Source organism: Mesoplodon bidens (genome assembly GCF_964165515.1).
Source record: "Mesoplodon bidens genome assembly, chromosome: 11".
Lineage (NCBI taxonomy): Eukaryota > Metazoa > Chordata > Mammalia > Artiodactyla > Ziphiidae > Mesoplodon > Mesoplodon bidens.
The window spans coordinates 65373149-65401133 of record NC_138167.1 but is presented as its reverse complement, the minus strand read 5'-3'; the positions used below and the strand labels follow the sequence as shown (position 1 = coordinate 65401133).

The 27985-nt window shown below is 36.3% G+C and overlaps 1 protein-coding gene across 1 annotated transcript; it reads right to left on the bottom strand.

Annotated features, from left to right (window-relative positions):
* Window positions 1-135: 135 nt before the first annotated feature.
* Window positions 136-27985, bottom strand: ST13 (ST13 Hsp70 interacting protein). The gene is made up of 12 exons (XM_081248118.1): window positions 27847-27985; window positions 22783-22840; window positions 20646-20721; window positions 18865-18935; window positions 14360-14426; window positions 10131-10215; window positions 9899-10009; window positions 7296-7398; window positions 6108-6224; window positions 5423-5471; window positions 3199-3332; window positions 136-2688 (listed from the first exon to the last, which is right to left on the bottom strand). The coding sequence occupies exons 1-12, from the start codon at window positions 27954-27956 to the stop codon at window positions 2560-2562; spliced, it is 1110 nt and encodes a 369-aa protein (XP_081104244.1). The 5' UTR covers window positions 27957-27985; the 3' UTR covers window positions 136-2559.

The following is a 27985-nucleotide window of genomic DNA, read 5'->3' as shown; positions in this document are numbered from 1 at the left end:
TTTAGGGGTCCTTGTTAACACTGTATAATCTAAAGTCTACTGTGCTTAGTAAATACCTTAGGATTAGTGATAGAGACATAAAAGAAATAGAACATGTGCTGAAAAAAAGGGGAGTGGTGGTGGGAAAAGTCAATATCCAGTCTGAAGCCACACTTTTTATTTTTAACGTAGCTAGAAATATCCAATTACTATATATATATATATATTTTAAATAATGATGCCATTGATTACTGTGAATCAGCCAGAAACAAAGATTGCCATGTGTTTTTCTTTTTTTTTTAAACCCCTCATTTAACTATATATTTTTAAGCAGAAAAAAAGTCCTTTAGTTTTCCTTCTTATAGCATCATTGGCACAAGAACAGAACATTTCTGGTTTAGAAATGATGTTCAGTTTCTACAAAAATGAAGATGTACTTTGTATTAACTTAAAAGTCTAAAAAGCACAGGATACATTTTCAGACCAATTTTACTTTTACCCACTTATGGTAATATGTGCAATGTTAGAATGTACTTAGGTAATGTGTAAATCAAATGAAAAATCCAGAAGCAGCTGGTCCTGAATTACAGCACACACTGGAAATTTTGAGAAAGGCGAACACATATTAACAAAAAGAACACCAGCAAGCTCAAACTCAAGTTTATATGCTGAGTATTTGTAAAGGGTTTAAAAAGCGTAATCAGCATACAGCTTTTCTCACTTAACAGATGCATTTCTATTTGCTTGCGTACAGCAAAGGGTAAAAACTTAAATCAACTTACTTATGATTTCAGAAATGTATTCCATGGAATTTACTTCACTGCTCCTACCATTGATTCTTCAAATAAGCAAAGTACAGAGGGTCTCATCCCTTGAAACTGCTTTTAAACTAGCACTTTACATTGAAAAATAAGTAGAAACCTAGCAATTCCTGGTACAGTGCCTGGACTTAGCCTCATTTAATGTAAGAACTGGATGTACAACAGAAAATTTATCATTTTCTTTATCCTTGGAGGACAGGGAAGGAATAAGGAGAGATGGGGACATGGCTGCAGTATTTAAGAGCTGAAAAGAACAATGCATCTTTCACAATGCTGAGAACTCCACAAAGAAGAACCACCATGAATCTCATCAATTTTTTTAGTTCATGCTGGATTAGGAATTTAGATTCCCCTCTGTGTATCAATTAATTCAAACTCCTCCCAAAATTAATACTACAAGATAAACTCTAACTGCAACAGATATTTCCTAAGTAGGAGACCAAACACCAAAGGGAATCCCTTCTTCCAACATCTTTTGGTATGTTAACATTTCACCAAAGAGGAAATCTAACACTTAAATATGAAATCTCTTGGCCAAGTAAGAAACTGCAGCTATTATGGGTATTACCCTACATAGCCACTATTTGTATTACATATTAAATTAAACCCAGCGTTAAATATGCTTGCATAATTATGCTGTGAATGATATAGCAATGATGACGCTAGTGAAAAAGCATCATCTTTACCCCAAGAGTAGGATGAAAAAAATGTGAAAACCAGTAGAAAGCAGACAAAGAGTTGGGCATTTTCTGATCTGAAAAAAAACATTTTTTTTTGCGGTACGTGGGCCTCTTACTGTTGCGGCCTCTCCCGTTGCAGAGCACAGGCTCCGGACGCGCAGGCTCAGCGTCCATGGCTCACAGGCCCAGCCACTCCGCGGCATGTGGGATCTTCCAAGACCGGGGCACAAACCCATGTCCCCTGCATTGGCAGGCGGACTCTCAACCACTGTGCCACCAGGGAAGCCCTGAAAAGAACATTTTAAACACAGAAATACAAAAAGAAAAGTATTCCCTTATTTCCCCTGTGTGTAAATGTGAAACATTTATTTTAGATATCAGACAAGAACAGAGCTAAGTAATCCAATTTTACTGCAGCAGTATAAAAATCATCCTTTCACCAGTGTAAGATTTAAATGCATCTGCACAAGGGTACACATTATATAAAATGTAGTAAGATTACTGCTGCCCTGCCAAGTACTTCCAGTCCCTACCCAGGTCCTACTGCAATACTGGTGGTCCCAAGAGTTTCATGGAAGCAAATCATTTAAAATAATAAAGCAATTAAAAAGACAAATCAAAATGCCTCAGTGACCACATATTCAACTCAAACTTTATCTATTTAAATGTTACATTTGCCTCCCACTAATAAATCTTTATTTCACTCAAACTTGAACCATAAATCTTCCACACTGAAGTATCTTCCTTGCCTAACTAATTCAAAGGAAAAAAACAAAATGATTAGTAAAGAAAATAGTAGGGATTAACACACCCTTTTGTTTTAAATATTTTTAAGGTTTAAAAATTGTTTAAAGTTTTAAACTTCTAGTAAGAAAACATTATCTGAATGAATACCCTAATGGCAAACCACTGTAAAATGTTCCAGCTGCATCTGGAGCAGAGGGGTAGGGATTATCTTCAAAGCACCCCAGCTTTCTTCATGAGAAGATCAGAGGTACACTGGTTTGTATTATTGCGACATCCATTAGGTGATCTAAGTTGCTTTTTCTTCAGCAGGGGCTTCATTTGTCAGAAGGGCATTATGCTTGACCTCCAAATTTGGCCGACAATTTACTGATGAGATTCATAACCTTTGGGTTGCTCTGATATTTTGACATATTTGCCGGGTTCTGAGCCACATCCTGGAAGGCCACCATAACTTCTGGATCCTGCAAAGAAAGGTGTGTCTTTGTATATATATATGTGTATATATATATATATATATATGTTTAGTATTAAAAAAATGTTCTATGGGTCATCAGTTTTGTTATCCTAAATCCTATCTCTTTATTCAGACCTTTAAATTTTGTCATGGCTAAGTCAACTCAGGTTTGGACAAGTCCCTGAAGCGTAAATATTATTAATGTGTACTTCCAACTCCAACTCAATGATGTCACTTCAGACAATGAAAAAAAGGATATACAATTTTGATACAAAGAAAAGGACAACGGGATATAATTACCAACTATTACAGAGTACTTCCCTATAAACCACTTTTAAAAACTTAAGCTACTCATTCTGAAAAAAAGAACATGAATGTCACAACTGCATAATAAGCTATTTGGTAATTCAGCTCAATAAAATATGGCTAACAGAGTAACCTTAACCTGTCTCCACATAGAACTATGAAAGAAATGCCTCAGTGATATAAAGTCCAACTTTGTTCTTCCAAGTCTTACCTGCATGGCTGCAAGAACCTCTGGATCACTAAGAATTTCATTGAGCCCAGGCATTCCTGCCATTCCAGGCATGCCCCCTCCCATTCCAGGCATTCCTCCAGGAAAATTACCAGGCATTCCACCAGGAAAGCCACCTACAAGAATAAATGAAAGATCTGTACAGACACCGAGCATATTCCCAAGCAGTCTGAGAATACACTATTTCCTCCTGATTAAAATAACACATGTGCATGCACAAAGAACAAGGGTGCTACTAAACACAAAGTAGTCTGAACATTCTAACTTGATGTAACAAGACACAATTTTTAACATTATTTAAAAATAAGGCTGTAAATATTTTTTTCCTAGTTACAAAACTTTAAAAAGAAAACTAGTCTTACCTCAGAGAGAAAATTAACAGTCCCTTGGAATTATAAAATTAAAAACTCTCGTAAGTCACCTTGTATCTTATCTTCTCATTCTTTAATATTATTTGTCTGTTTCAATTTAAAGTTAATTCAAAAGAGTTTAGTGGGGTTTTTTTCCCCCCAAAAAAACTATATTCCCCTAAGCTAACTGCTTCCTTCAAGAACTACCTGAAATGCTTGTTATAAAAAGCTGTGGATTTTTGGGAGTCCCCTGGTGGTCTAGTGGTTAGGATTCAGTGCTTTTCACTGCCGCGAGCCGGGTTCAATCCCTGGTCAGGGAACAGAGATCCTGCAAGCTGCAGGACTCAGCCAAAATTAAAAAAAAAAAAAAAGCTGTGGATTTTAATCTCCACCCTGACTGCCTCAAAATTTATGAAAGTAAAACTGAAAATCTTCATTTTTAACAAGCAGTCCTGGTGTCTCTTTTTTACACTGAAAACAATGCCCTAGTAAAAAAGATTTAATTCTCCCAGTATATTTTTAGATTACAAACCCAAACTTTTCTACTCAGTTTTTCACTATCATAAACCTTTATGTCCATCGGAGGTATCCTAAAATCACAATTAACACCAATATAGGGACATCCTAAAAAGAAATACAGGTAACATTAATCTACAGATCAAGGGTCATTACAAATAAAGCTATCATAAAGAAGAAACACCTATAACACAGTGATTTCCATCTGTGTCAACAATACAAACGTGCCCATAAATAACTAACAATCACAGATAAGGAGATCTAATCGGGGGCCTGAAAACAACTTCTAGCTTCTTATGCTACTGCTGACTTTTTAAAACTACTTTCTACAAAAATTACTGACCCAAGGTAACAATAGTTAGCCAGTCTGCTTGTCAAATCCATATAATAAAACCCACATAACAAAATATTATCTCTAGTACTAGTCCACATTAGTGGTCATTTTCTAAAACAAAGGTACCTGATATAAGATATTATCTTATAAACAGAAAGTAAGCTATGACCTAAAATTTATTTTCTTGCTTTTTCTCCAAGTCATCCCCAATGTATGTTCCTTCGTTGTTTTTTTTTTTTAGTTGCTTGCACATGACCTTTCAGATTAGAGGCTACCAATTCTAGCCTCTGACCATGTGGTAAATTCTAAGCAAGGGAAGCCTAAGTGGTGTGCAGCTGCCTCTATAAACCTTTACAAGAAAGCTAGTTGCAGCTGCTGATCCCCCATTACAATTACGAACTTAAAAAAAAAAAACTCTTCGCTTTACGTAAATTTCACACTGCCTCATTCAGGAAGCATCCTCGGAGTGCCTTTTTAACAGCTCTTCTACCTGTATCGCATAGGCCTCTGCTATCATTCAAGGCTTTGCCTCACTAGTAATGTCTGATCACTTGACATTTGCAAGAATGGGAAGAATGTGTTGATATACTAATTTTATGCTGGATGCGGAACTTTTTGTGCTTAATGATTCTATGCTTTTACCTAGTATCCTCATGAATATCAATGTATAATAGAACATAATTCCATTACGGCCATTTAGGAATACTCTAATTAATACTTACATCATAATAAATTCGTATAGTCTTTTAATAAAATACAATGCTCAGACCTCAGTAAACTTTTATTTTTAAAAAGTATACTGCTCAACATATGAGGAAAATAATATACTGTATTTCCACTAACAAAATTTTTAACAAGAATGAAACTTTCTAGAGGCTGACATTCTAAAGACTCAGTGTTCCAGGGACTAATGGTACAAAATACAATGTACATACCTGAGCCTCCAAATCAGAATATTACCCAATTATTTACAATATTAAGAGTTTTAATTTTTCTTTCAAAATACCTGGAAAAGAGCCATACTGAGCTCCTGATTGTCGTCTGGCTTCTTCCTCCTTTAATACAAAAAGGAAATAAATTATATAATAAGAAGGGGGAAGTCTGCTGTCCACGCCTACCTTATCCATGCAAAACCATGAAAAAATTGTAAAATAAACTAGTTAGAGGACTTACAAGAATGACAAGTTTCAAATGGCAATGTTGGACTAAAGGAGACACCCCATCTCCCAAAAAAACAATTTTCAATTGGATTCTCAATGAGTATTACTTTTGGTAATGATTTCAAGTAATATTTTTGATTTGTAACTAAAACTAAAAAATAACTAGAGTCAATTTTAAATAGCTATGAATCCACTATTACAACGGAAGTAATCATAAAACTTAAAATATCAGGGCTTGCATCCTAAAGAAAGCAAATAATACTGCCAAGTTTTAAATTAATTACTTGATCAGGAAAAAGTCTTGATTTTAGGAGAACACAAACAAGGATATAAATTGGTGCTATACAAACTCACTTAAGAATTTGAAGACTAAGCAATGAAGGGAAGGAAAACTTCCTTTGAGTAGTATCACTATCCCACAGAACTGCAGCCAGCTCTTTTTATTTAACAAGAAGCCAGGAATTAGAATGATATCCAAAAAAGTCTTATCTACTATATTTCGCTTTAATGGTTTAAGTATAGAAACCTTACCCTCTGGGCTCTCTCATGTTCTTCCCGAGCCTTCTTGACCCTTTCTATTCTTTCTTTGATCTCTCGCTCTTCACGTTTTCGCTCATACTTTCTCCGATGTTCAGCAATTTTCTGGGCCTAGGGAAGAAACAGCCACAGAAAAATGTCTTCTCTGAAAGTTGAATAAGGTCAGCACAAATCAATGGTTTTGTTAAAGAATTACTTTCTTTGTGGAGAGATTTAATTCAACACATAGTTGTGAAAAATGGGTTAGATTTACCCTATAGAAAAAGACCTAACTCAGGCTTTAACAAGTCTACTGTGAAACAAAGAAAAGAGGCTGGGATTTGAAGTTAGAGAAAAGTGTTAAAAATTTCAAACAATTACCTAATGCAAGGATGACAAATAGATGTCAAATTGCATGACAATTTTTGCCTGATACCTGCCATGGGAAGGCAGAGATTGGGAACACACATACCAGTTACTTCCCACAGTCTAACTATACTGAAGTTTTCCTCATCAATAAAATGAGGGGGCAGGGAGAAGTATGTTAGTCTTAACTGTAAGAATCAAGAGAAAATATGTACCAGGCACTAGTACATAGTCCATGCCAAACTTTTGGAATCTAGTATTTATTCACAGAATAATATTCAACCATTATTTTAGCTTGTTTATGATTATTTTTTAAGAACCTTGTGTTCTAGAATATCTCATCCAATAACCTTGCTGAGTTAGCCCTGTTACAAAAAGAAAGAAAATCAAATCATCTGATAGATTAAATTCAATAAAACTTCCACCATCTTAAAGCCTCTGATAGTAAATTCTTGAACTTCCCACAAAGCTGAAAGTTGTTTTAACTAACAATTTTAGATAGAAATAAGGACAAACCAGACTCAATCTTGGGCTGTATTTTATAAATTTTCTATTTGTTCTTTTGCTGTAAACTTGATGCCCCTTTTCCATTTCTAACCTTCTGGTTATAATTTTGCAGGCTTGCAAACAAAATAACATAGCTTGCCGTAATACTGCATGAGAAATTAAAGCATGAAAACCCAATGAGATTTCCTGAGTTCAACACAAATTTAAGTGATTACAGATTATAACTTCCAAAGATTTTTTCTTTCCATCTGTTTTGCAGTTAATTTACTGCTAGGGTGTTAAGTACTAGAGCCATTAGTAATGACTTTTCCCTTCTCTACTTTACCATACCCTTGGTTGAACTTCTTTCAGCATTGCACTAGCATCTTCATCATAATCCAGCTTACAGGCAAGGGCAAGATCATGGGCAGCTTCTTCCCAATGGCCCAAAAGTCTGAAACAGATTTTAAGTAATTTTTGGAGCCTTTTACACATATTCACTTATGTAGCATGGTGTCTTACTTCCTTATTATAAAAAAGGACTGTTACAGAAGAGGTTTAGATATTCAACTACAAATTTTCATGAACCAATTCAATTAGTTATGTTCCACTCCATAAAAATTTAGTTTAAATTTCCTCTATGGTAACTGTGAAGCTGTTCTACTAAAAAATGTTTAAAAGCTTTTAAAAAATTGTTTTAATTCACAGTTATTTTTTTATTTTTAAAATATAATATTCACATTATATTTTTTAAAATTATATAGAGCCACAACTTTCAACTCATTAAAAACAAGGTTAACATGATGTGTATTCAGCATGCTACCTTCTATATGGGATAGAAAACAACACGTGTGCACATATTATTTAAAAAAGAGAGATGGGGGCTTCCCTGGTGGCGCAGTGGTTGAGAGTCCGCCTGCCGATGCAGGGGACACGGGTTCGTGCCCCGGTCCGGGAAGATCCCACATGCCGCAGAGCAGCTGGGCCTGTGAGCCATGGCCACTGAGCCTGCACGTCCGGAGCCTGTGCTCCACAACGGGAGAGGCCACAACAGTGAGAGGCCCACGTACCATAAAAAATAAAAAATAAAATAAAAAGGAGAGATGGGATGGATCAGAAACTAAAGGCTGGTGGAGATAGGTAACTATGGAGTAGAGGAGATAGCAGTGGAAATGAGACTTCTCTGGGTATACCTATTAACTCAGTTTTGACTCTTCAAACATGCAAATGTTTTACATACTCAAATAAGAAAATTAAATCAGAAAGGACAGAAATAAAGCAAGCCCAAACCCTGAATACAAACAGAAATAAAAAGAGGCTAATTATTTATCACATCAACAACATAAACCATACAGGAAAAATTAATTCAAATAATTTTTAAACCAGTATTCTAACTGTATATCTTAAGTGAGACATAGCCTAGGGATAAGAAAGAACTGCAAAATAAACTTTACTTAAAGGGTATATTATTTTTAAGGCATGATTCTAGGAGAATACTGTCTAAAATACAAAATGGAAAACATTTAATGTTGAATTTTAATTGAGAATATCAGTATAAACCCAAAATTTCTCAATTTCTTTCCCTAAAATCATTATTTTTAAATGTTTTTTTCTGACTGTTAATTGAAATGACAATGACAATATCCTGGAAACAATAAACATACCTAGTGGCCAAACTTCAGTTCCCACAAAATAATCCCTACTAAAACAAACCAAGATTTTCTGGAGAAATGGTCTATTCCAAGTTGTTTGTTTTTTAATGGCTTTCTTTGATGTTATATGTATGTATTTTTTAATTTACTTTTTACTTATTTACTTTTTTGGCTGCGTTGGGGCTTAGTTGTGGCACGTGGGATCTTAGTTCCCTGACCAGGGATCGAACCTGCGTCCCCTGCATTGGAATGCAGATTCTTTACCATTGGACCACCAGGGAAGTCCCTGGTCTATTCCAAGCTAAAGTACAAAATGAGTTCTTACACCAGAAGGCCAAGAAATGCTCAAAGACCAATGGGGTCGATCTCAAGACAATCAACAACAATGCATGACCTTACATATACCCAGAGAGCATTAATACAAATTTTCCAATCTTTTACCTGTATCTTTGACATCTGTCTTCATAATCACTAGAGCTACTTTTTGAGTCACCTAATACAGTTGGTCCCAAGCATATTCATCTTCATCTCCATCCACACTTGAAGCACAATACCTTTTCAATCCATGTAAGATGTAAATAGCACAGGACATTTCATCCCAAACCACAAAGACTCATCTGTATATTAAGTTTTGCTTCCAGGTTTGATTACTGATCTGGGTTAAATTCACCTCTTTATTTTCCCCCTTATCTGACTGTTCATGTGACCTAACAGTGATCGAAGTAGTCTGAAGCTAGTATATTCCTTTTTCCATAATATATTGGTTGTTTAATGTTAAGTTACAAAGTCTGAAAATAACAGAAAGTTTATAAGACACTGATATAAAGCCACTCTCTTTTCTTGGAGATAACTGAGAAAAATCCTTACCTTACATTTGGTTATATGTGGCCAAAAACTGTTAACACTGGTATTCACTGAATGGAAGCAGTGAAAAGAATTTTTATTTTCTTACTTGTTCCTTATGACATTCTCTCAATTCTACATATTGAGCATGTATTATATTAAAATTAAATCCTTAGGCAATTTTTAAAAGATTTTTTTTGATGTGGACCATTTTTAAAGTCTTTATTGAGTTTGTTACAATACTGCTTCTGTTTTATGTTTTGGTTTTTTGGCTGTGAGGCATGTGGGATCTTAGCTCCCCAACCAGGGATCGAACCCACACCCCCTGCATTAGAAGGCGAAGTGTCTTAACCACTGGGCAGCCAGGGAAATCCCACAATTTTTTTTTAAAATAAGGTATATTAAAACATCAGATTTAAACTTAAAGAGCCCTGAAAATAACTAAGTCTCATTATTTACCTGTGTGCTTTCCCTCGCCACTTGTATGGCTGAGCAGAATCAGGATTTATTTCAATAGCTCTGTCACAGTCTCGGATGGCAGCATTTGGCTTCTGTAATTTGATGAAGACACTAAAAAATAAGTATGATATTAAAAAGTATTCATTTCAAACAGTAACTTTTTGGGGGTTGCCACAGAAGCAATTCTATCTAAACAAATAAGCAGAAATCAGTTTTTATTTAGAGTTCTCACCTCGCTCTCTTGGCATACAGAATGGCCAAACGAGGATTTAGCTTGATGGCATCTGTGAACAAGTCAATGGCTTTCTGTAGTTCACCTAAAGTGAAACAAAAGTTTATTGAGAAATAGTGGATAAAAAATATTAATAAAAACTGTTGGTCTCTTAAATTAGCCTTTCACATTTCCCTTTTAGCCTAGTAAGACTAGTTTCTAAATTAACATACAAAACTGGCTCTTCAAAGCAAAATCTTTACCATACCTATACTGTAAATCACTCAAGACAGACAATTTTGGGGAACATAACCCCCCTAAAAAATATTAGAATACCACATTCTTGGTAGGACTCATTGGCTTTTAAATTTAGATAAAATCAAAGGATAAGTCAATTTTATTCTATTAATTACATTTTCTTTTATCCATTAAGTTAAAAGGATAGGGCTTCCCTAGTGGCGCAGTGGTTAAGAACCCGCCCGCCAATGCAGGGGACACTGGTTTGAGCCCTGGTCCAGGAAGATCCCACATGCCGCGGAGCAACTAAGCCCATGCGCCACAGCTACTGAGCCTGCACTCTAGAGCCCACGAGCCACAACTACTGAGCCTGCGTGCCACAACTACTGAAGCCCACGCACCTAGAGCCCATGCTCTGCAACAAGAGAAGCCACTGCCATGAGAAGCGGGCGCACTGCAACGAAGAGTAGCTCCTGCTCACCGCAACTAGAGAAAGCCTGCGCACAGCAACGAAGACCCAACGCAGCCAAAAATTAATTAATTAATTATTATTTTTTTAAAAAGTTGTTTCTATGATAAAAAAGCAAGAACTGTAGAAAAAGAGATGTGGAGCAGTGAGGGTGGCAACGTCCAATCTGATTCCAAGATCTGAGAAGCCGTTTAATGCCCAACATATATCCACAGGTTACTAGAAAACATGGTTATTAAAGAATGAAATTAAATATATTTTCTTTCCATTTGTCTGTATTATTTTTTTCAAACAATCACTAACTTGTTAGGGCATAGATACTTATTAAATTGTTTGAACCTAACTACATTGTAAACTAAACTCTTATGTATTTCTTTTGGCCTAGGAGTGCTGTGAAAAAAGTGAAAATGGTGAGGACACTATAAACAGAGCAAGTTTGGGAAACTCTGCCCCAATGCAAAGCTATCATCATTAGCTACCTGGACTACAAAAACTTCTTCCCTCCCTCTGTGGAGTCATGAAAATGCACCTTAGATTTGCTGCAGTGAGCACAACTGATGGAGAACGCGGCCTTCTAGGCTCAAGGCTCTACTCCATAAGCTGCTCCCAGCTAATGGCTGAATACAGGAAGGATACCCAGGTAGGCCCATTCTTGTGAGACATGCAACTCCTCTAATGGGCAACCTTGGCTTGCCTAGACTTTTAGAAACACACACACAGTTGAAGACTTTTCCTACACAACCTTCCATCTCTCCTACAGAGGGGTAAGACCTACATGATAGCCTCACTGTCTTCCCAGACTCCTCCAGTTCTCCCTGCTCCCCCACCTTGCCTCACAGGTATTTTCCTAATATACCTCTGCCACACCAACTCATGTCTTGGCTTCTACTTCTCCAATAAACTAACATACCCTTAATTTGCCCCTAAAATCTGATCTACATAGAGTAGCAAGAATAATCCTTTTCAAAAGTAAATTCTTCTCACTATGAAACCCTCCTAGTCAAAAAACCCTCAATTGCTTTGCATAATCAAGGATAAAATCCTAAATCCTTAGCATGATCTACCAAGTTCTTTAGTGAGCTGTCAACCATCTGTCCTCTTCACCACCTTCCCACCACCCATCTCCCACCCCCAAGCACTTCTCTGACCTCAACTCTACCACTCTTATCCCTTCGCTCAGCACACTCCAGATAGTCTGGCCTTTCTGCTATTCCTTGAACACGTAATTGCCCCCAACACTCTCCCAATTAACCTCTGTATTTGTTCCCCGCTATGTCCCCAAAAGCGCTTCTTTACACGGCTTGTTCCCTGCACTTCATCAGGTGCTTTCCTGACCACCTTATATAAAACATAGCTTCCATCATTGACTATCCCTTTACTCAGCTCTATTTTTCTTCATAGCACTAATTACCACCTAACTTTATATTATAAATTTCTTTATTTTTGTTCTCCCAAAATATAAAGTCTACAAAGTAAAGAACTTGGTCTGCTTTGTTTCCCGCTGTATATCCGGCATCTGGAACATAGTAAGCCTTCAATAAATACTTGTTGAATAAATATATTAAACGGAAAAAGCATAGAAGAAATACCTCTAATAATGTGACAGCTGGAAACACTAAGGTCTTAAGAATAGTACCAGTACCTTAATATTAGTACCAGGTACTATTCTAGGCATATTATACACATTTACTCATTTATTCCTTATGACCCTATTAGGTAGGTATTATTATCCATATTTTACAAGGGAGGAAACAAAAACAGAGGCAGAGAGAGTAACTTCTCTAAGTTTACGTAGCTAGTAAGCCCCAGAGCTGGGATTCAAACCCAGAAACTTGGGCTCCTTAAACCCAGGGTTTAACTATATTCCTGCCTCTCTGACCCCAGGTGGGGCCTGAACCTATAATCCCTAGCTTATAATACTAGTGTTTTATCCCTGTAAGATACACCATAAAATTGTACCTATTCTAAAATTAGAACTAGGCTATATTTACACATAAACATAGCTTGGGAAAAAATAAGGAAAAACAAAAATGTGACTTATTAGGTGGTGGCTGCTTCATTTTCACTTTGTTAAATATTGCTTAGACAATATATAAGTAAATTTAAAAAATACAAGACAATATGCCAAAATAAGTGACAAAAATAATGAGCTGATAGTATGGCACAGTAAGACCCTAGGCAAGTCAAAACCCCTCTAAGCCCTCAGATTATTCACTGATCTGTAAAATGGGACTAGTATGAGATTTTAATGAAATAATGCACATTAAAATATAATAAAGCTGGCAGGAATGTAGAAGGCACAATTATATGCTAGGTAAATAGAAATCTTAGGTGGTAGGGAAATTAAGAAAAGATTAGTGTGGAAAAGGAATGGTCAGAAAGAGAAGTGGCTGGGATGAATTGATGGGTACAAGTTAAAAGTTGAAATAGGTGAAGAAGAGCTTTACAGAGAAGCACAAGTAAAGGAACATTCTAGGAAAGTGAGGTCTGGCTGGAATGGAAGGTTAATACTCAAAAAGAGTAAGGCTGGGAAGGCAAAATATAGGATCTGACTCTAGCAGGTCCAATGCTATGATGAGCTTCAAAATGTATACAAAAGTTAGTCACAGGTTACAAGCAAAGGAGTGTGTACCAATAAAAACAAGTTCTAAATAAGAATGATCTAGGGACAGTGAATAGAAAGCAATGAAGTAGAGACATGTCAGGTAGACAAACTATTAAGGTAACTGCAATAGTATAAACATATAAGGACTTAAGCTAAGAAGGTGGTGGGATTACAAACAAAAGGAACCTGAACAGCAATCAATACTGAACTCATTCTAAAATAAAACTTTAGCCATCTTCTAAGTGTAAGAATGAGTACAAATGCACAATAGCATTATACAATAGCATCTATTCAATGATGGCATTGTGACACACTACACCACACAGCTATAAAGGGGTTTGCACAGTACCCAAGTTAATAAATAATTTGTTCTTATAAATTTTAACTAATTAAACATAATACTTAATACTACCAGCACTCTCCCACTCTGATACGATTTTCTGAAGGGGTTCTAACATGCAGAAACTAGAACAAGAGTGTTGTATCGATGGACAATATCTGTCAAGGGTGTTACTATGTAAAAAGTTGAGGATCATTGATCTAATACCATTTTTGGGGAAAACCTTTCAGCTTTTATTATTATTATTTTTTTTAAGATTTTTCCCATCAGGCTTTTATTATAAAGAAGGTTCCAAAGCTTCTTGTTAGTGGAGAAACACTAGACTATAGTCAGGAAAGTACAGTCTTTGAGTTACAATCAGGATCTGTACACGCCCTGAGGCAAGATAATTGATACCTGAGTGATTTCAGCCTCTTTATTAATGGGAAAGGGATGAGTGGAGGACAGGACGCTTTCTCCTCCAGTACCATATACTCAATAAATTTAAGTTCCCTTCCATTTTCCCACCATTAATAGTTACTGCAGTGGAGAAGCAGAAAAGAGAATATTCAGACTACTATAGGAAATGTAGCAAAGAGAAAAAAAAAAAAATCACTCACCATCATTTAGGGCATCAATGGCAGCCACTTTTTTATCATTTGCCTGATCCATCATCTCCTCAGTTATCTATGGGGAAATTGAAAATCAACTAAGAAGTAGTAGAAAAGCAAAGGGAAGGAGGAAACAATTTGGACTTTCTTAGGGATGTGGTAGTCACAACCCCCATTTCCACTCATTCTTCTCTGGTCTCAAGGGAACAAAGAGGATAATTATAATAAAGGATTAGTAAGAAATCTTACAGGATACATTTTAATCTTTCATACTAAATAATAAATTTCATTCCCTATACTCTGCCCTAGACACGACTTTTGCTTCCCTCCATCCCCATCTGAGCAGGTTTTTCTGCCCTAGTTTTTACCAAATCCTTTCTAGTTATTCACAAGTACAGGCATAGCTCGTTTTATTGCACTTGGCAGACAGCACTGCACTTTTTACAAACTGAAGGTTTCTGGCAACGCTGTGAGTCTACTGGAGCCATTTTTCCAACAACATTTGCTTACTTCATGTCATTCTGGCAATTCTTCCAGTATTTCAAATTTTTTCATTATTGTATTTGCTATGGTGATCTGTGATGTTGCTACTATGCCTTGCTGAAGGCTCAGATGGTTAGCATTTTTTAGCAATAAAGTATTTTAAAATTAAGATATGTACATTGTTTTTTAGACAAAATGCTATTGTACACTTAATAGACTACAGTATAGTGTAAACATAACTTCTACATGCACTGGGAAACCAAAAAATTTGTGTGACTCACCTTATTGTGGTGGTCTGGAACCTAACTCACAATGAGATCTTGGAGGTACACCTGTACTAAAACCCAGTCTCCCCACAAGTGGAAAAGCTAGTTCCTAAGAGGCTTGAATCTTAGAAGAGAAATGTCTCATTCTTTTGGTCCAATGAACATCTATTGAGCACCTATATTAGATAGAACAAACACCGTACAAGATGCTGACAGTACAATGATTAATAATGAAAACATATAGCAAACGTCCTACAAGAAGCGATTTCTTTAACAAACAAAAATCCACTCTATCACGATCACTGTAAAATATTACTGAAGGTGCTGGCTAATCATTAAGAAAATGATTTGATACATTTAAAAACTGGAAGGAAAATACCAGCTGTCTTTATACACATACCTAGAAAATCTAATAGAACTGACAAGCTATTAGATCTACTATGAAAATTCAGTAAAGTTCTCTTTACTGAAGAGAACAACAAGAGAATACAAGAGCAAAATAAAAAACAAACCCAGAGTTCTTCCACATCAGCAACAATTATAAAATATAATAGAACAAGATACCATTCTAAGAGCACACAAGACTTTCATGGGAGGGAGTGGGGGAAAAGATTAAATTCTATCTAAGGACAGATATATACCGTGCTCATGAAAAATTTATCAACTGTATCAATCTACCCACAAGTTACTCAATAAATTCAAAGCATTTCCAACAAAAATCCCTACAAGTTTTGGACAAACTAAAACTTTTAAAAAGAATAAAGGAAAACACACTTTTCCACATAATAAGACATCCTACAGAGCCAGGATAATTTGCAAAAAGACGACTTCAGTTTATGGCAATATGATGCACATGATACTCTGAACAAGGCTAAAACACACCTTTTATCAATAAAAGCCATCTTTGGCCTAAGAACGTAGAAATCCTCAAACAACAAAATAAAGTGAAGGCTTGAAATCCAGCCAGGTGCCAAGTGCTCCATCTGCTATCACTCTTGTGGAAGGTGTCAAACTGGGTGACCTTGCAGTTCTGTTTTTGAAGATAGTGCAGGACACATGAAACAAAGTCTAGATTCAGGTGAAACAAATGTATGTTGTCTAATCAGACATCCTCGAAAACATATCTGGAACCCCAAATGCCTATACCTGCAGGCATAATGGTATATCAAAAATAAACCTGTCCCAAAGAGGGAAACCTAGAGAGAAGAAAAAGAAATCTCCCCTGAAAATTCATAACCACAAGCCAGCCTTTCCACTGGAATTCACGTTACTTCTGTAGTTAAATAAGCAACGAAAAAACCATTCTGAGAATCTGAAGTAATCCTTGAGCTGGTCGCACCAACTCAGCGTCTTGATGGAAGCAAACATCTCTCTCTTTGGAGGAACACACCTTGTACTCAGGCCTCAAAACCTTTCCACAGGTAAAGTTTACAAGAACTCATGGTCAACACACACACACGTGCATGCGCACGCACACACACAAACTACAGTAAACAAAGTACCTCAATGAGCAAGAGTCAGGAAAAATAACAGGAGAATAAGACCAGGAAAACAGTCCGATAAAGAATTTAATGTGTTTAAGAAAATAAATGCAAGTTCTGAAAATGAGTATGGAGCAAGAGACTTATAAATAACCAAGTGGCCTTTAAAAAGAATCAAAGAGAAAGTATCAAAATGAAAAACAAGCATTCAAACTCAAACATCAATGGAACAGCTGATAAGACGAAGAAAGCATACATAATTCGTCAGAGTGATAAAGAGACGGAACTTAATAGTGAAAAAGTCTGTATCTAACTACGGCTCCAGAATGAGAGTAGAGAGAATGGGAAAGAGGCCATTTTTGAAAGAGATACTAGCTGAAAATATTCCAGAGCTAAAAAAAGTTAACCCTAGGATTTACGATGCCCAGTAAATCCCAAGTAGGATAAACAAAAAGTATTATAAACCTAGACACACCGAGATGAACGGCACCATCAATAAACAGAACATGATTAATTTTTTTTAACAAATATTGACAAAGTATTTATATTCGCTCTTAACAAAGATGCACAAGATCTTTATGGAGAAAAAGTTAAATTATTTAAAGACATTAAAAAAGACCTAAAAATAAAACAGATATCACATTCATGGATAATCTCAACAATGAGGAGATGTCGCTTCTCCATTTGTTAATTTAGATTTAATGCAATTCTAACGGAGGGGGATAACAATCTGATTCTAAAATTTATATGCATGAACAAAGGGCCGATAGCAACCAAAAATACTCCTAAAGGGTTGGGGGTCCTTGCCCTACAAGATAACAAGACTTAATATAAAGCTAAATACAACAATGTGTTATTAGTGCATGGAAAAAAATTAGACAAGCAGAACAAGAAAACACCAAAACAGACCCACACATATACAGAAACTGTGTATTTTGGCATTGGTGAGGAAAAGGATTTTTCAATTATGGTGTTGATGGTTAAAGGTGAAAGGCAAACATAAAATTTTCAGAAGGAAAAAACCAGTATATTACAGCAATTACAACCTTAAGGTCATAAAGCATAATATATAAAAGAACTTTCAATTTAACTGCATTAGAAGATTTTGTATGGGGGGAGGGATAAATCACGAACTTGGAATTAACATACACACACTACTGTATATAAAATAGATATCCAGTAAGGACCTACTGTATAGCACAGGGAACACTACTCAATATTCTGTAATAACCTATATGGGAAAAATTCTGAAAAAGAATTAATAGATATATATGTATAACTGAATTACTTTGCTGTATACCTGAAACTAACAACATTGTAAATCAACTATATTCCACTAAAATTTAAAAATTTTTAAAAAGACTTTGTATACTAAGACAATGTAAAGAAAGTGAAGAGAAACCACAAACTAGTAGAAAAAAATGTGGAGCACACAGATGACAAATTGTTGGCATCAACTGTTAGCAGAATATAAACTGAACTTAAAAATCAGCAAGAGATGAACCAGTAAAAACAAAATTGGAAGAGTCAGAATAAGACTTCACAAACACCTGTGAATAACCAATAAACATGAGAATGTCAACTTTATTAGAAATCAGGAAAATGCAAATTTAAAAGCCACAAGGACATATCATTTCACATAGTAAGGCTGGCAAAGATGAAAAATGACAATATCAAGAACTGGTGAGAATATTGGACCAATCTTTTAAGCTGCAATTCGTATATTGTTTCATTTGTTTCATTATCAACCCCCAAAGAGCCTTTTTAGGCAATTTTTTCTTACTTCTCACCCCCTCCATTTTAATAATGCAGATATAGTGCATATGTGAATGTGCTATGAACCTTTGGAGTACCACTAACCATTGTAACACCTAAGTTTTTTTCAAGCCCCCCTCCCAAGAACCGATTTTCACCACCTTGAGGGCACTATCTTTTGTTGGGACAAAACCATTTTAGAAAACTGGCGATAGATATCCCATTAACGGGCAATTCCACTTGTAGAAATAAATTTTAGATGAACTCTATAGTCTCAAGAGCAGTTGAACCAGATGCAAACTGAAATAGGTAAACAGAAAACAAGTATTTCAGAGACTGTTAGAGAGTATGATTAAAAATAAAGGGAATTTTCACAAATATTTTAAATAATAAAATGCTTTCCTAGATGCCTTAAGTCAGAGAAAGATTCAACTTGCGTTTTTCCTAGAAGAGATATGTCATAAAATTATTACAGTAGGTAGGCTTTCACATTCCTGGCAGCAAGCAGAAAATAAGCCATTGAACTCACCTCTACATTTTCATCTCCCATTTCTTGAGGGGCATCAGTGTCTGGTTCAATCACACCTTCATTGTCAATTTCTGTTGAAGTTAAGAAAATGAAAATAAGACCTGTGCTATCCAATATAGTAGCCACGAGCCACACGAGGCTATGAAAAATTAATTAACCTTGGCTAGTGCAACTGATGAACTGAACATTTTACTCTAGATTAATTTAAATATTTTACTTTGTTAATTTTATTTAAACTGGTACACTGTAAAATATTTCCCTGTTAAACACAATCTTATTGTTTTGGTAAAACTATATTTCATTTTAATAGTCACATAATGCAAGGTATTTATTATCATATTGTAGTAGGTACTCTGGCAAGTGCATAGTTTCTATTTCTATTACATATTACACAGACATACTGATTTAGTCAGTGTCAACAAACTGATTCAGTTGAAATATTGTGTTCTACACACCAATATACTATGTTTTTTAAAAAAATATTTTAAATATTTTAAATAGCACAAGTTATAGTGATACTCTGATGTAAATCAGGATAAAATATTTAATTTTACCATCTTCTGCCTTTGAAGACATAGTATGGATAAATTTTAAACTAAAGGTATACTACTCGTACAGAACTGACCCCCAAAGATAGCACTACAAAGAGCTATGCTGCAAACTTCATGATGGACAACTGTATAAACAAAACAAAGTAACTGTTATATATCAAAAAATTTTTTTAAACAATAAACATTAGGAGACATTTTTAGCAAAGAGTAAATTTGATAAAAGCAGTTTCCTCTCAACAGTCAAAAAAGAATGAAATTAAAACTGGCTACCTGAAATCAGAATTAACATCCAACAATAAATTTTTAATCAATTTTTAACAGGAACTGAGCTTGTAACTTTTTCTAATTATAAAACAGCTTGATTCCTGCACAAAATGCTTTTAGATGGAGTTAATTTTTAAAAAAATATTAGTCATGGTAACTGTTAGAAAATTGTAAGACTAAAACAATTTTACAAAAAGTAAAAGATCTGATTAAGCCCCCAAACAACAAACCCTTTCTAATATACCAAAGATCAACGGACTCAAAACTTGAAAAATAAGTATTTTTTTTTTTAGCTTTTAGATAGGTTCTGTGAATTAAGAGGCTTCCCAGTTAATAACTGGGGTATATATTTATAGTCTTAAAGGACCTCCAAATTTATGAAGAAATTTGTCAGTCTGCAGTCTAAAAAAACCAAACCAAACAAACAAATAAAACCCCAAGCCCATGGCATAGACATCAATTCTTCTAAACTGAACCAGTTTTATTAACACAGATGCAGGTACTAAAGGAAAATAATTTTTTGGTACTTGATTCATTTATTGGATAACTTTTACGTATGTCTAGAAAAACCTGGGTATCTGACCCAACTTATTCAAATACAAATTTCATGAAGTCTGAATACTGATCAAGTATTTCCATTAAAAATGTAATATCTGCATTGAGATATGCTATAAATACTCTGGATTTAAAGACCTAATATGAAAAAAGGAAAACAGCTCATTAATAATTTTCCCATATTGATTACATGCTGAAATGTTAACATTTTACATATTGTTTAAAATATATTACTTGAATTAATTTCAACTGCTTTAAATTTTTAAAACATGGTTACTAGAAATTTTTAAATTTCATATGTAGCTCACGTTATACTTCTATTAGATAGCACTGATTTAGTCAATTTAGTAAAAATCAACACAGGACCATATCATGAGATTATCAAATACAAACTAACTACCATCTCCTCACCTAGATCACTCTCCTCACTTGATGGTTCATCTGTCTTTATGTTTTCCTCCGCCTTCCTACTATCCGTTTTTTCTTCCTAGCAAAAGGAAGGCAAACAATGCTATCAGCATTTAATAACACACCCAACATATATGCTACTAATTTATACCGATTTATGTATAAACTATTCAGATACACTGTATTTCAGTTGTTGATGCTCTTTCTTGTTTTGTTTTGGTAAACTAGCTTTTGTTTTCTATTTTTATTTCTCTTTTTAAATTAAAGGGACTTCCCTGGTGGCACAGTGGTTAAGAATCCGCCTGCCAATGCTGGGGGCACAGGTTTGATCCCTGGTCCAGGAAGACCCCACATGCAGTGGAGCAACTAAGCCCACGCGCCACAACTACTGAGCCTGCGCTCTAGAGCCCATGCACTGCAACTACTGAGCCCACGTGCCACAACACTGAAGCCCGTGTGCTGTAGGGCCCACGTGCCGCAACTGAGTCCAAGCACCTAGAGCCCATGCTCCGCAACAAAGAGAAGCCACTGCAATGAGAAGCCCATGCACCGCAACGAAGAGTAGCCTCCGCTCGCCGCAATTAGAGAAAGCCCGCGCATAGCGACGAAGACCCAATGGAGCCAATAAATAAATAAATAAATAAAAATAAATTAATTAAATTAAGTATAGGTCCAGTCCCTCATCCAAACCATTTAGAAAATGAGTTCTAGAATTTTAAAAATTTTGGATTTTAGGAAGCTAATAAAGTGGATATACCACATATTATGTAACACCCTTAACAGGCACTGTAGTCCACAACTCTCCATAATCAAACACATACGACTTTCGCAAAATAAAAATTTTTTAGCAGAGATATAAGTTAATACAATTTTGTCTTCACACGTTTATCACATGGCAAAATATCTTACCTAAGGCTCAGAATCTACCAAACTCTGACAAATGACTCACCAAAAAAAAGAATTACTTCTTCTGAAGCTTTTACTTAACTTCTCTCATTTCACTGTTCAAAGATATGCTAAATAATAAAACAGCAAATTTTCTTATCAATTTAACACAGCTAGTCAGAAGACTGAGGAAAAAAACCTTTTAGACATGAAGGCAGAAAATAGGAGAAAAAGGAATTCCAAAGGGAGCATTCTTTTTTTAAAAAATTTATTTATTTATTTATTTATTTTCGGCTGCACTGGGTCTTCTTTGTTGATGTGCATGGGCTTTCTCTAGTTGTGGCGCAAGCGGGGGCTATTCTTTGTCGTGGTGCCCGGGCTTCTCACTGCGGTGGTTTCTCTTGTTGCAGAGCTCGGGCTCTAGGTGCATGGGCTTCAGTAGTTGGGGCACGCAGGCTTAGCTGCCCCACAACATGTGGGATCTTCCCAGACCAGGGCTTGAACCAGTGTCCCCTGCATTCGCAGGTCGGTTCTCAACCACTGCGCCACCAGGGAAGTCCCAAGGGAGCATTAAGAGTACATCTTCCCCCACCCCCATCTCTAAACTTTAGATACAGCAACCTCCTCCTGTTTGTACACACCTTTTTGGCAAATATGCTAAAGCAACTCCATGAGCCACACTCAGAAATATCCCTCAGGTGGTAGGGCAGAAAAAATTGAGAGTAACTAATTTGGGCTGTTTTTTCATTTACTTTCGAAATATTAATAAAGTACCTACAAAAACACTATGCTACGTGCTAAAAAACAAACAAACAAACAACCAAAAATGATGAATGGGAATTCCCTGGCAGTCCAGTAGTTAGAACTCAGCACTTTCACTGCTGTGGGCCCAGGTTCAATCCCTGGTCAGGGAACTAAGATCCCTCAAGCAGCCCTGAGTGGCTAAAAAAAAAGATGAAGACTACAAATGCACACAGTCACAGAGCTTACCACTTACAGGTCATGCATATAACATACATCCAGCATTTATTCTCACTTACTCTATACAACATAGTGAACATTCAACACCACATTCTCAGTGTTAAATCAGATTATAGAGATTTGATGTCCAAATAGAAATTTCACAAAGCTCTTACTTCCAAGTGATTTCTCGGGGAAATCAGGAATGGCAATTTGAGGGCAGAAGGTGACAAACATCCCTAAGAAACCTTATAGTACTTTACCACTAAACATACAAATGAAATTCATAGCTTACCTTGGTATTTTCTTCCAATTTAGTTTTATGAGTAGCAGGTGGTATTTTACCCCCCATGCTTGAGGAAGATGAAAGAAAAGACATTTGTTTAGAAAATTAAAATTCAGTAAGCCCAGCAACATTTATTTATGCTGAGAAAAAGGTTACATATTTAAATAGTTACCTTTTCAAACCTTTAAGGGTAAACTCATTGAATGCTTCAGTATTGTAAGTTTCTTTCAGCTTAAAAATTTATTTACTTTTAGGATACTGGTTAACAAAAATCTAACCCTTTCCTTGTCTCACTAAGTCTAGTAAACTTAATTATATAGCTTCTCTGCCCATTCCCAGAGAAAAATGAAATGAGGCAGAGAAACATGCAATGACAAAATCATTTGTACAAGTTGTTAATTTAGAATTCAGTAGATATACTTGAATCCAAAACTTTGAATTTTTGAATCAAAAGTTTGACATTTAGTAAGAATAGCTCAATTAAATTCAAATAGGCAGTTTATAAAATAACCATATGAAGTCACAGTATAATGATTCAAAACATTTGTTTCCTCTGACTAGTAACTACAAGGATTCTTCTTGGTTATATTCATATGCCCCTCACACTGTAGATTTTCTCCTTATCACCTCTAAACTTCACCCATTAGAATTTCTTCTTGGCCTTGCAAGCCCTTCTTTCCCAAATACTCCAGGCCAACGAAGTGAGTTATACATAACTAACTTTAAAATAAGGAAAAAATAAGACCATGAAGAATTAGTGTTATATGCTCCTTCTGGGGCAGGCTCTGAAGCATAAGGGCTACATGCAACAGTCCAGTGATTTAAAAATTCGGTGGATTAAGAGCAGTCCACAACAGTGAGAGCTGGAGATCACAAGAGGGCATTAACTTTTATGTAAAACAGAGATATGTTAACTTGGAAAACAGTAAGGAACCTAGTCCAAAACACGTGTAAGCATCGATTCTTTATAACTAGAGTTATCAGAGCCATGCTTACATTAATTTCAGTTGGGTGGGATTTCTGGACATAAGGTATGAGTATACTGGGTTTAAATAGATACTGGTTTTCCAAAGTTCTTCTACCAACCTACACATCTATTACCAGTGTATGAGAATTCATCTGTTTCACACTTAGCTACTGTCCATCTTTTAAATTTTTAGCATTTTTAACAGGTGTGTAGTGGTATCTTATTGTAATTTGAGTCTCTTTTCATACATTTACTGATCATTTTAAAAACCTTTTTTTGTAAAGTTCACCTCTTGTCCAGCCTTCTATTAGGCTGTCTATCATGTTTGTAGGTGTTCTTTGTATATTCCGCATATGCACATTCTGTCAGTTTTACAAGTTGCGAATGCCTTCTCCCACCCTGTGACTTGCCTATTCACTCAATGGTATCCTTTGATAAAGCCAACATGAAGTAAAAGTATAAATGCAAAGTAACAAATGTAATGAGAAACAAAATTTGCAATTTCTTGTATGTACCATTCAATTAAGAAAAATGTGTACCTTTCCCATTCTGTTTAATGTGACAGTAACAAAAAAAATCTTCAGTTACTCAGTACCTTTGATAAGGAAAAATGGCTCCCATGTGCCAATCATTAAATCATCACACAATCCAAAACATCTAACTACGCAATTCAGCAAAGTGAAATGGTTTAATGATAGGGAACAAGCATACAAACAGGACAAAATTCTTTAAAATTCTATTCTACCGAAAAACTTTTCGAAAGAGCACAGTAATCAAATACCAGTTCTTTGCAGTTATATTTTAATGAAGGCACCAGACTTCCTAAACTGTGTTTTTCCTAAGTTTCAAAATGCAGCATCCAGGAATGTATTTAGAGTGACATCCAAACACAGTCCTAACAGTGTAATTTATGTTAAAACTTTGGGAGGTGATAGTCCTGTTAACTAATATGTTAAACTAAATCTAATCCTAAGGAAATATCAGACAAACCCAAATTGAGGGAAATTCTACAAAATAACTGGCCCATAATATTCAAAATTGCCAAGGTCATGAAAATCAGGGAAAGACTGAAGAACTATTTCAGAACGAAGAGACATGACAACGAAGTGCAACATGTAATTCTGAAGATTAGATACTATTAATGTATCAGTATCAGTTTCCTGAGTTGATGACTGTACTGCAGAGGACTGTCCTTGTTTGCAGAAAACACACCCTAAATGGTGATGGGGACAGAGTGTTGGAAATAGTTCAGGAAAAAAGTTCCTTGTACTATACTTGCATTTTGTTTGCAAGCTAGAAACTGTTTCCAAAAAATTAAAAAAATTTAAAACTTGGGAGGAAAACCCAAGAGGGTTTATTCATAAACTAGATTTAGAGTTTCTCACATTCCAAATTCTAGTTAACTACTGGAAGGTAACACCAATTTATAGGTACAGAAGTTTCATTTCATGCTTCCAAGATTTAAAACAAGATAGTTCTCCGCCAAAATTGCAAACTGGACTTTGCCAATATAGGCATTTATGTGGGACTACACAAGACTTCAGTCATAATTCTCTTAATTTGGTAACATTAAACCTACTCTGTGCTATATTTACTTACACACATGTACAAAAAACTGGGTGCTATATTTTAAATTCACTGAGGGTACAAATGCATCCTGTTCACTTCATTTAAAATATCTGCTGAAAAGCCATGTGCCATGCATGCACTGTGCTGGAGACTAGAATACAAAGATACCCCCTTTGATCTTAAATTGCCATAAAATGAAAGGATAAAAGTAACTGCAGGGCTTCCCCGGTGGCGCAGTGGTTGAGAGTCTGCCTGCCGATGCAGGGGACACGGGTTCGTGCCCCGGTCCGGGAAGATCCCACATGCCGCGGAGCGGCTGGGCCCGTGAGCCATGGCCGCTGGACCTGCGCGTCCAGAACCTGTGCTCCGCAACGGGAGGAGGCCACAACAGTGAGAGGCCCGCGTACCGGGAAAAAAAAAAGTAACTGCAAGATACAAAGTAGACCGAGTTGTGATACAGGAGAAAATAGCATCAGAAAATATTTCTCCCCCTAGAAAAACAAAAATATTCCAAAACATATTTCTTGGAAAGAATGTAGTCTCCCTGATTCCCACTGACTATTGGGCCAAAATTTTTTTCTTCACATTTCTCTTGTTCAATTTATTAAACTTATATATTCTTAAAACCAAATAAAATTTTAAGCTAAAAACAATAGTAGAAATTATGGCAAATAAGCAAATGGACTGTTCTTCAATGTCTAAGCCTGGATATCCATGACTAATTTAGTATGCAGTAAAGGAAAACCTGAGATGGTTTCTACTTGAGGAACCCTAAAAGTAGGATTAGGTTTAGGAATATTACTGGACGCAGAAGTCTCCAGATTCAGCCGTATCTCCTATAACTTTGGACTGCTTTAAGAAGACTGATAACAAGACAGAAAAGAGAGGAACTGATACACTTCAGAGACTACAACACTTGACAAAATTTTCAGACCATAAATCGGAATTCTCTACACAGCCACAATCACTCCAGCACAAGTTACAACACTGTTCTGGGATGCGTGTTAACTTTTTCCTCACAGTGTCCTCTCTCTACCTCTCTAGGAGTGGAACATAACATTGTATCCACTCAATATAACGCTCACTCTTGATGCCAGATACTTCTTCCTGCAGTATAGGTACGCTTTACCTGGAATTTTAAGAACTTATTAATTGTAGGCTCTCTTCTCCAATGAGTAAATAAGAGGAGGACAAAAGCATACAAATATCTTAAGTGACATTTTTGGATCAAGTTACTCAACAGAGAAAATGACTAAAATCTAGACCTCAATTCCTAGTCCTAAAAATTTTTCTGTTAAAAAGCACAATTGGCAAAACGGTATTAACTGTTAACAACTGTTATTAAGCTACTACGGTAACTAATTGTAAGTGTTCTCAGAATTTTACATAAATAACATGAGCAAAAATCTTACAGTAGCTAGAAAACTGGTGCGGGGAGAAAAGGACTGAGAAACTTCTTAGAGGAAAAAATTACTATCCCACCACAGACAACGTTGATAGATTTGAACTTAAGTTTCTTCGTTAGAACAAGCTCACTGGAAGAAATATTCTTTCAAATGTTGGCTAATCGTTGGTTCATCTTCCCCTATAAAAATATTACTAAAATAAACAAATCAACGTTTAGGGTAGTACCTTTTAGGAGTCATATTGCTTTACACTATTTATCACCGTGAGATGCAATTTGTATGTCATCTCTTTTAAATTCCTCACCAGGGGTACTGACTCTAAAAAATCATCTCGGGGAAGAGTTCCCTTTCTCCCTTAAGTTCCCCTCCAATACGAAAAATACAAATCTCTATTACATGCTAAATATCAAGACGAATTTCTGTACTTATCCATCTGTATCCCTAAATAGGTTGTACTTATACTGTTTCCTAGCTAGCATCTGGCACAATGCCTGTCCAATTAATTCCACGCTCGTAGCGCCGTACTCTGGAGTTAAAGATAACAAGAATAGATCGTGTTAACATGTAGGTCCTTGAAAAATCAGTTTTTTAAAAGTGTTTGGCGTGATGGCACTGCCACTACGGAGGTACAATAAGCGATTCCCAAAATAATTCTACGCACTTAGAATCGCTGTAATTGTAAAAGTAATCACTTTTATTGTGACTTACACATTATCACACCACTTTTTAAAGGCACAGTGCGTAAAGGAGCTGCTTCGTGTCACTGCGACCTCAGCAGGACACCAGAGATTTCAAGAAAAACAACTCCATGCGAAAGCGAAGTCTTGCCGCTTTCACCCCTCCCCCTCACGGCTACAGTGCCCTGCTGCCCGCAACCATCTGCATCTCCGTATTTCGCCGAAGACACACCCCTGGCGACCTCAGAGTAGAGGGAACCCAGCTCTGCCTTTTCCTTCCCTGCCTCTGAACCATCTAAGCTTCCCGATCCTCCACGAGCCCCTCGAGGTCGCCGCCAGGGAGCGAGACTCGCGGCCGAGCTCCAGGTTCCTCCGCCCCGCGCCAGCTCGGGCCCAGTTCCCCCTCCCGCCGTCCCTGTTCCCTCCCCCATCGGCCCTCAGGCCCGGGTCTCACCTCTCCACCCACTCCCTCAGGAAGCGCATTTCCTCGGTGTGCAGAACGCCTGGGTCCTGCTTGCACATTTTCACGAAGGCTCGAAGCTCGCTCACTTTGCGGGGGTCCATGGTCCGGAGGCGGCGGGAGGCGGCGGGAG

Bases quoted from the DNA above. Each gene is read 5' to 3' on its own strand.
- ST13 (XM_081248118.1), bottom strand. From the start codon at position 27,956: ATGGACCCCCGCAAAGTGAGCGAGCTTCGAGCCTTCGTGAAAATGTGC. The intron at 14,427-18,864 runs GTGAGTTCAATG...ATTTCCCCATAG, and splicing joins TGGGAGATGAAAATGTAGAG to ATAACTGAGGAGATGATGGA. The intron at 2,689-3,198 runs GTAAGACTTGGA...CTTTCTTTGCAG, and splicing joins AGGTTCTTGCAGCCATGCAG to GATCCAGAAGTTATGGTGGC.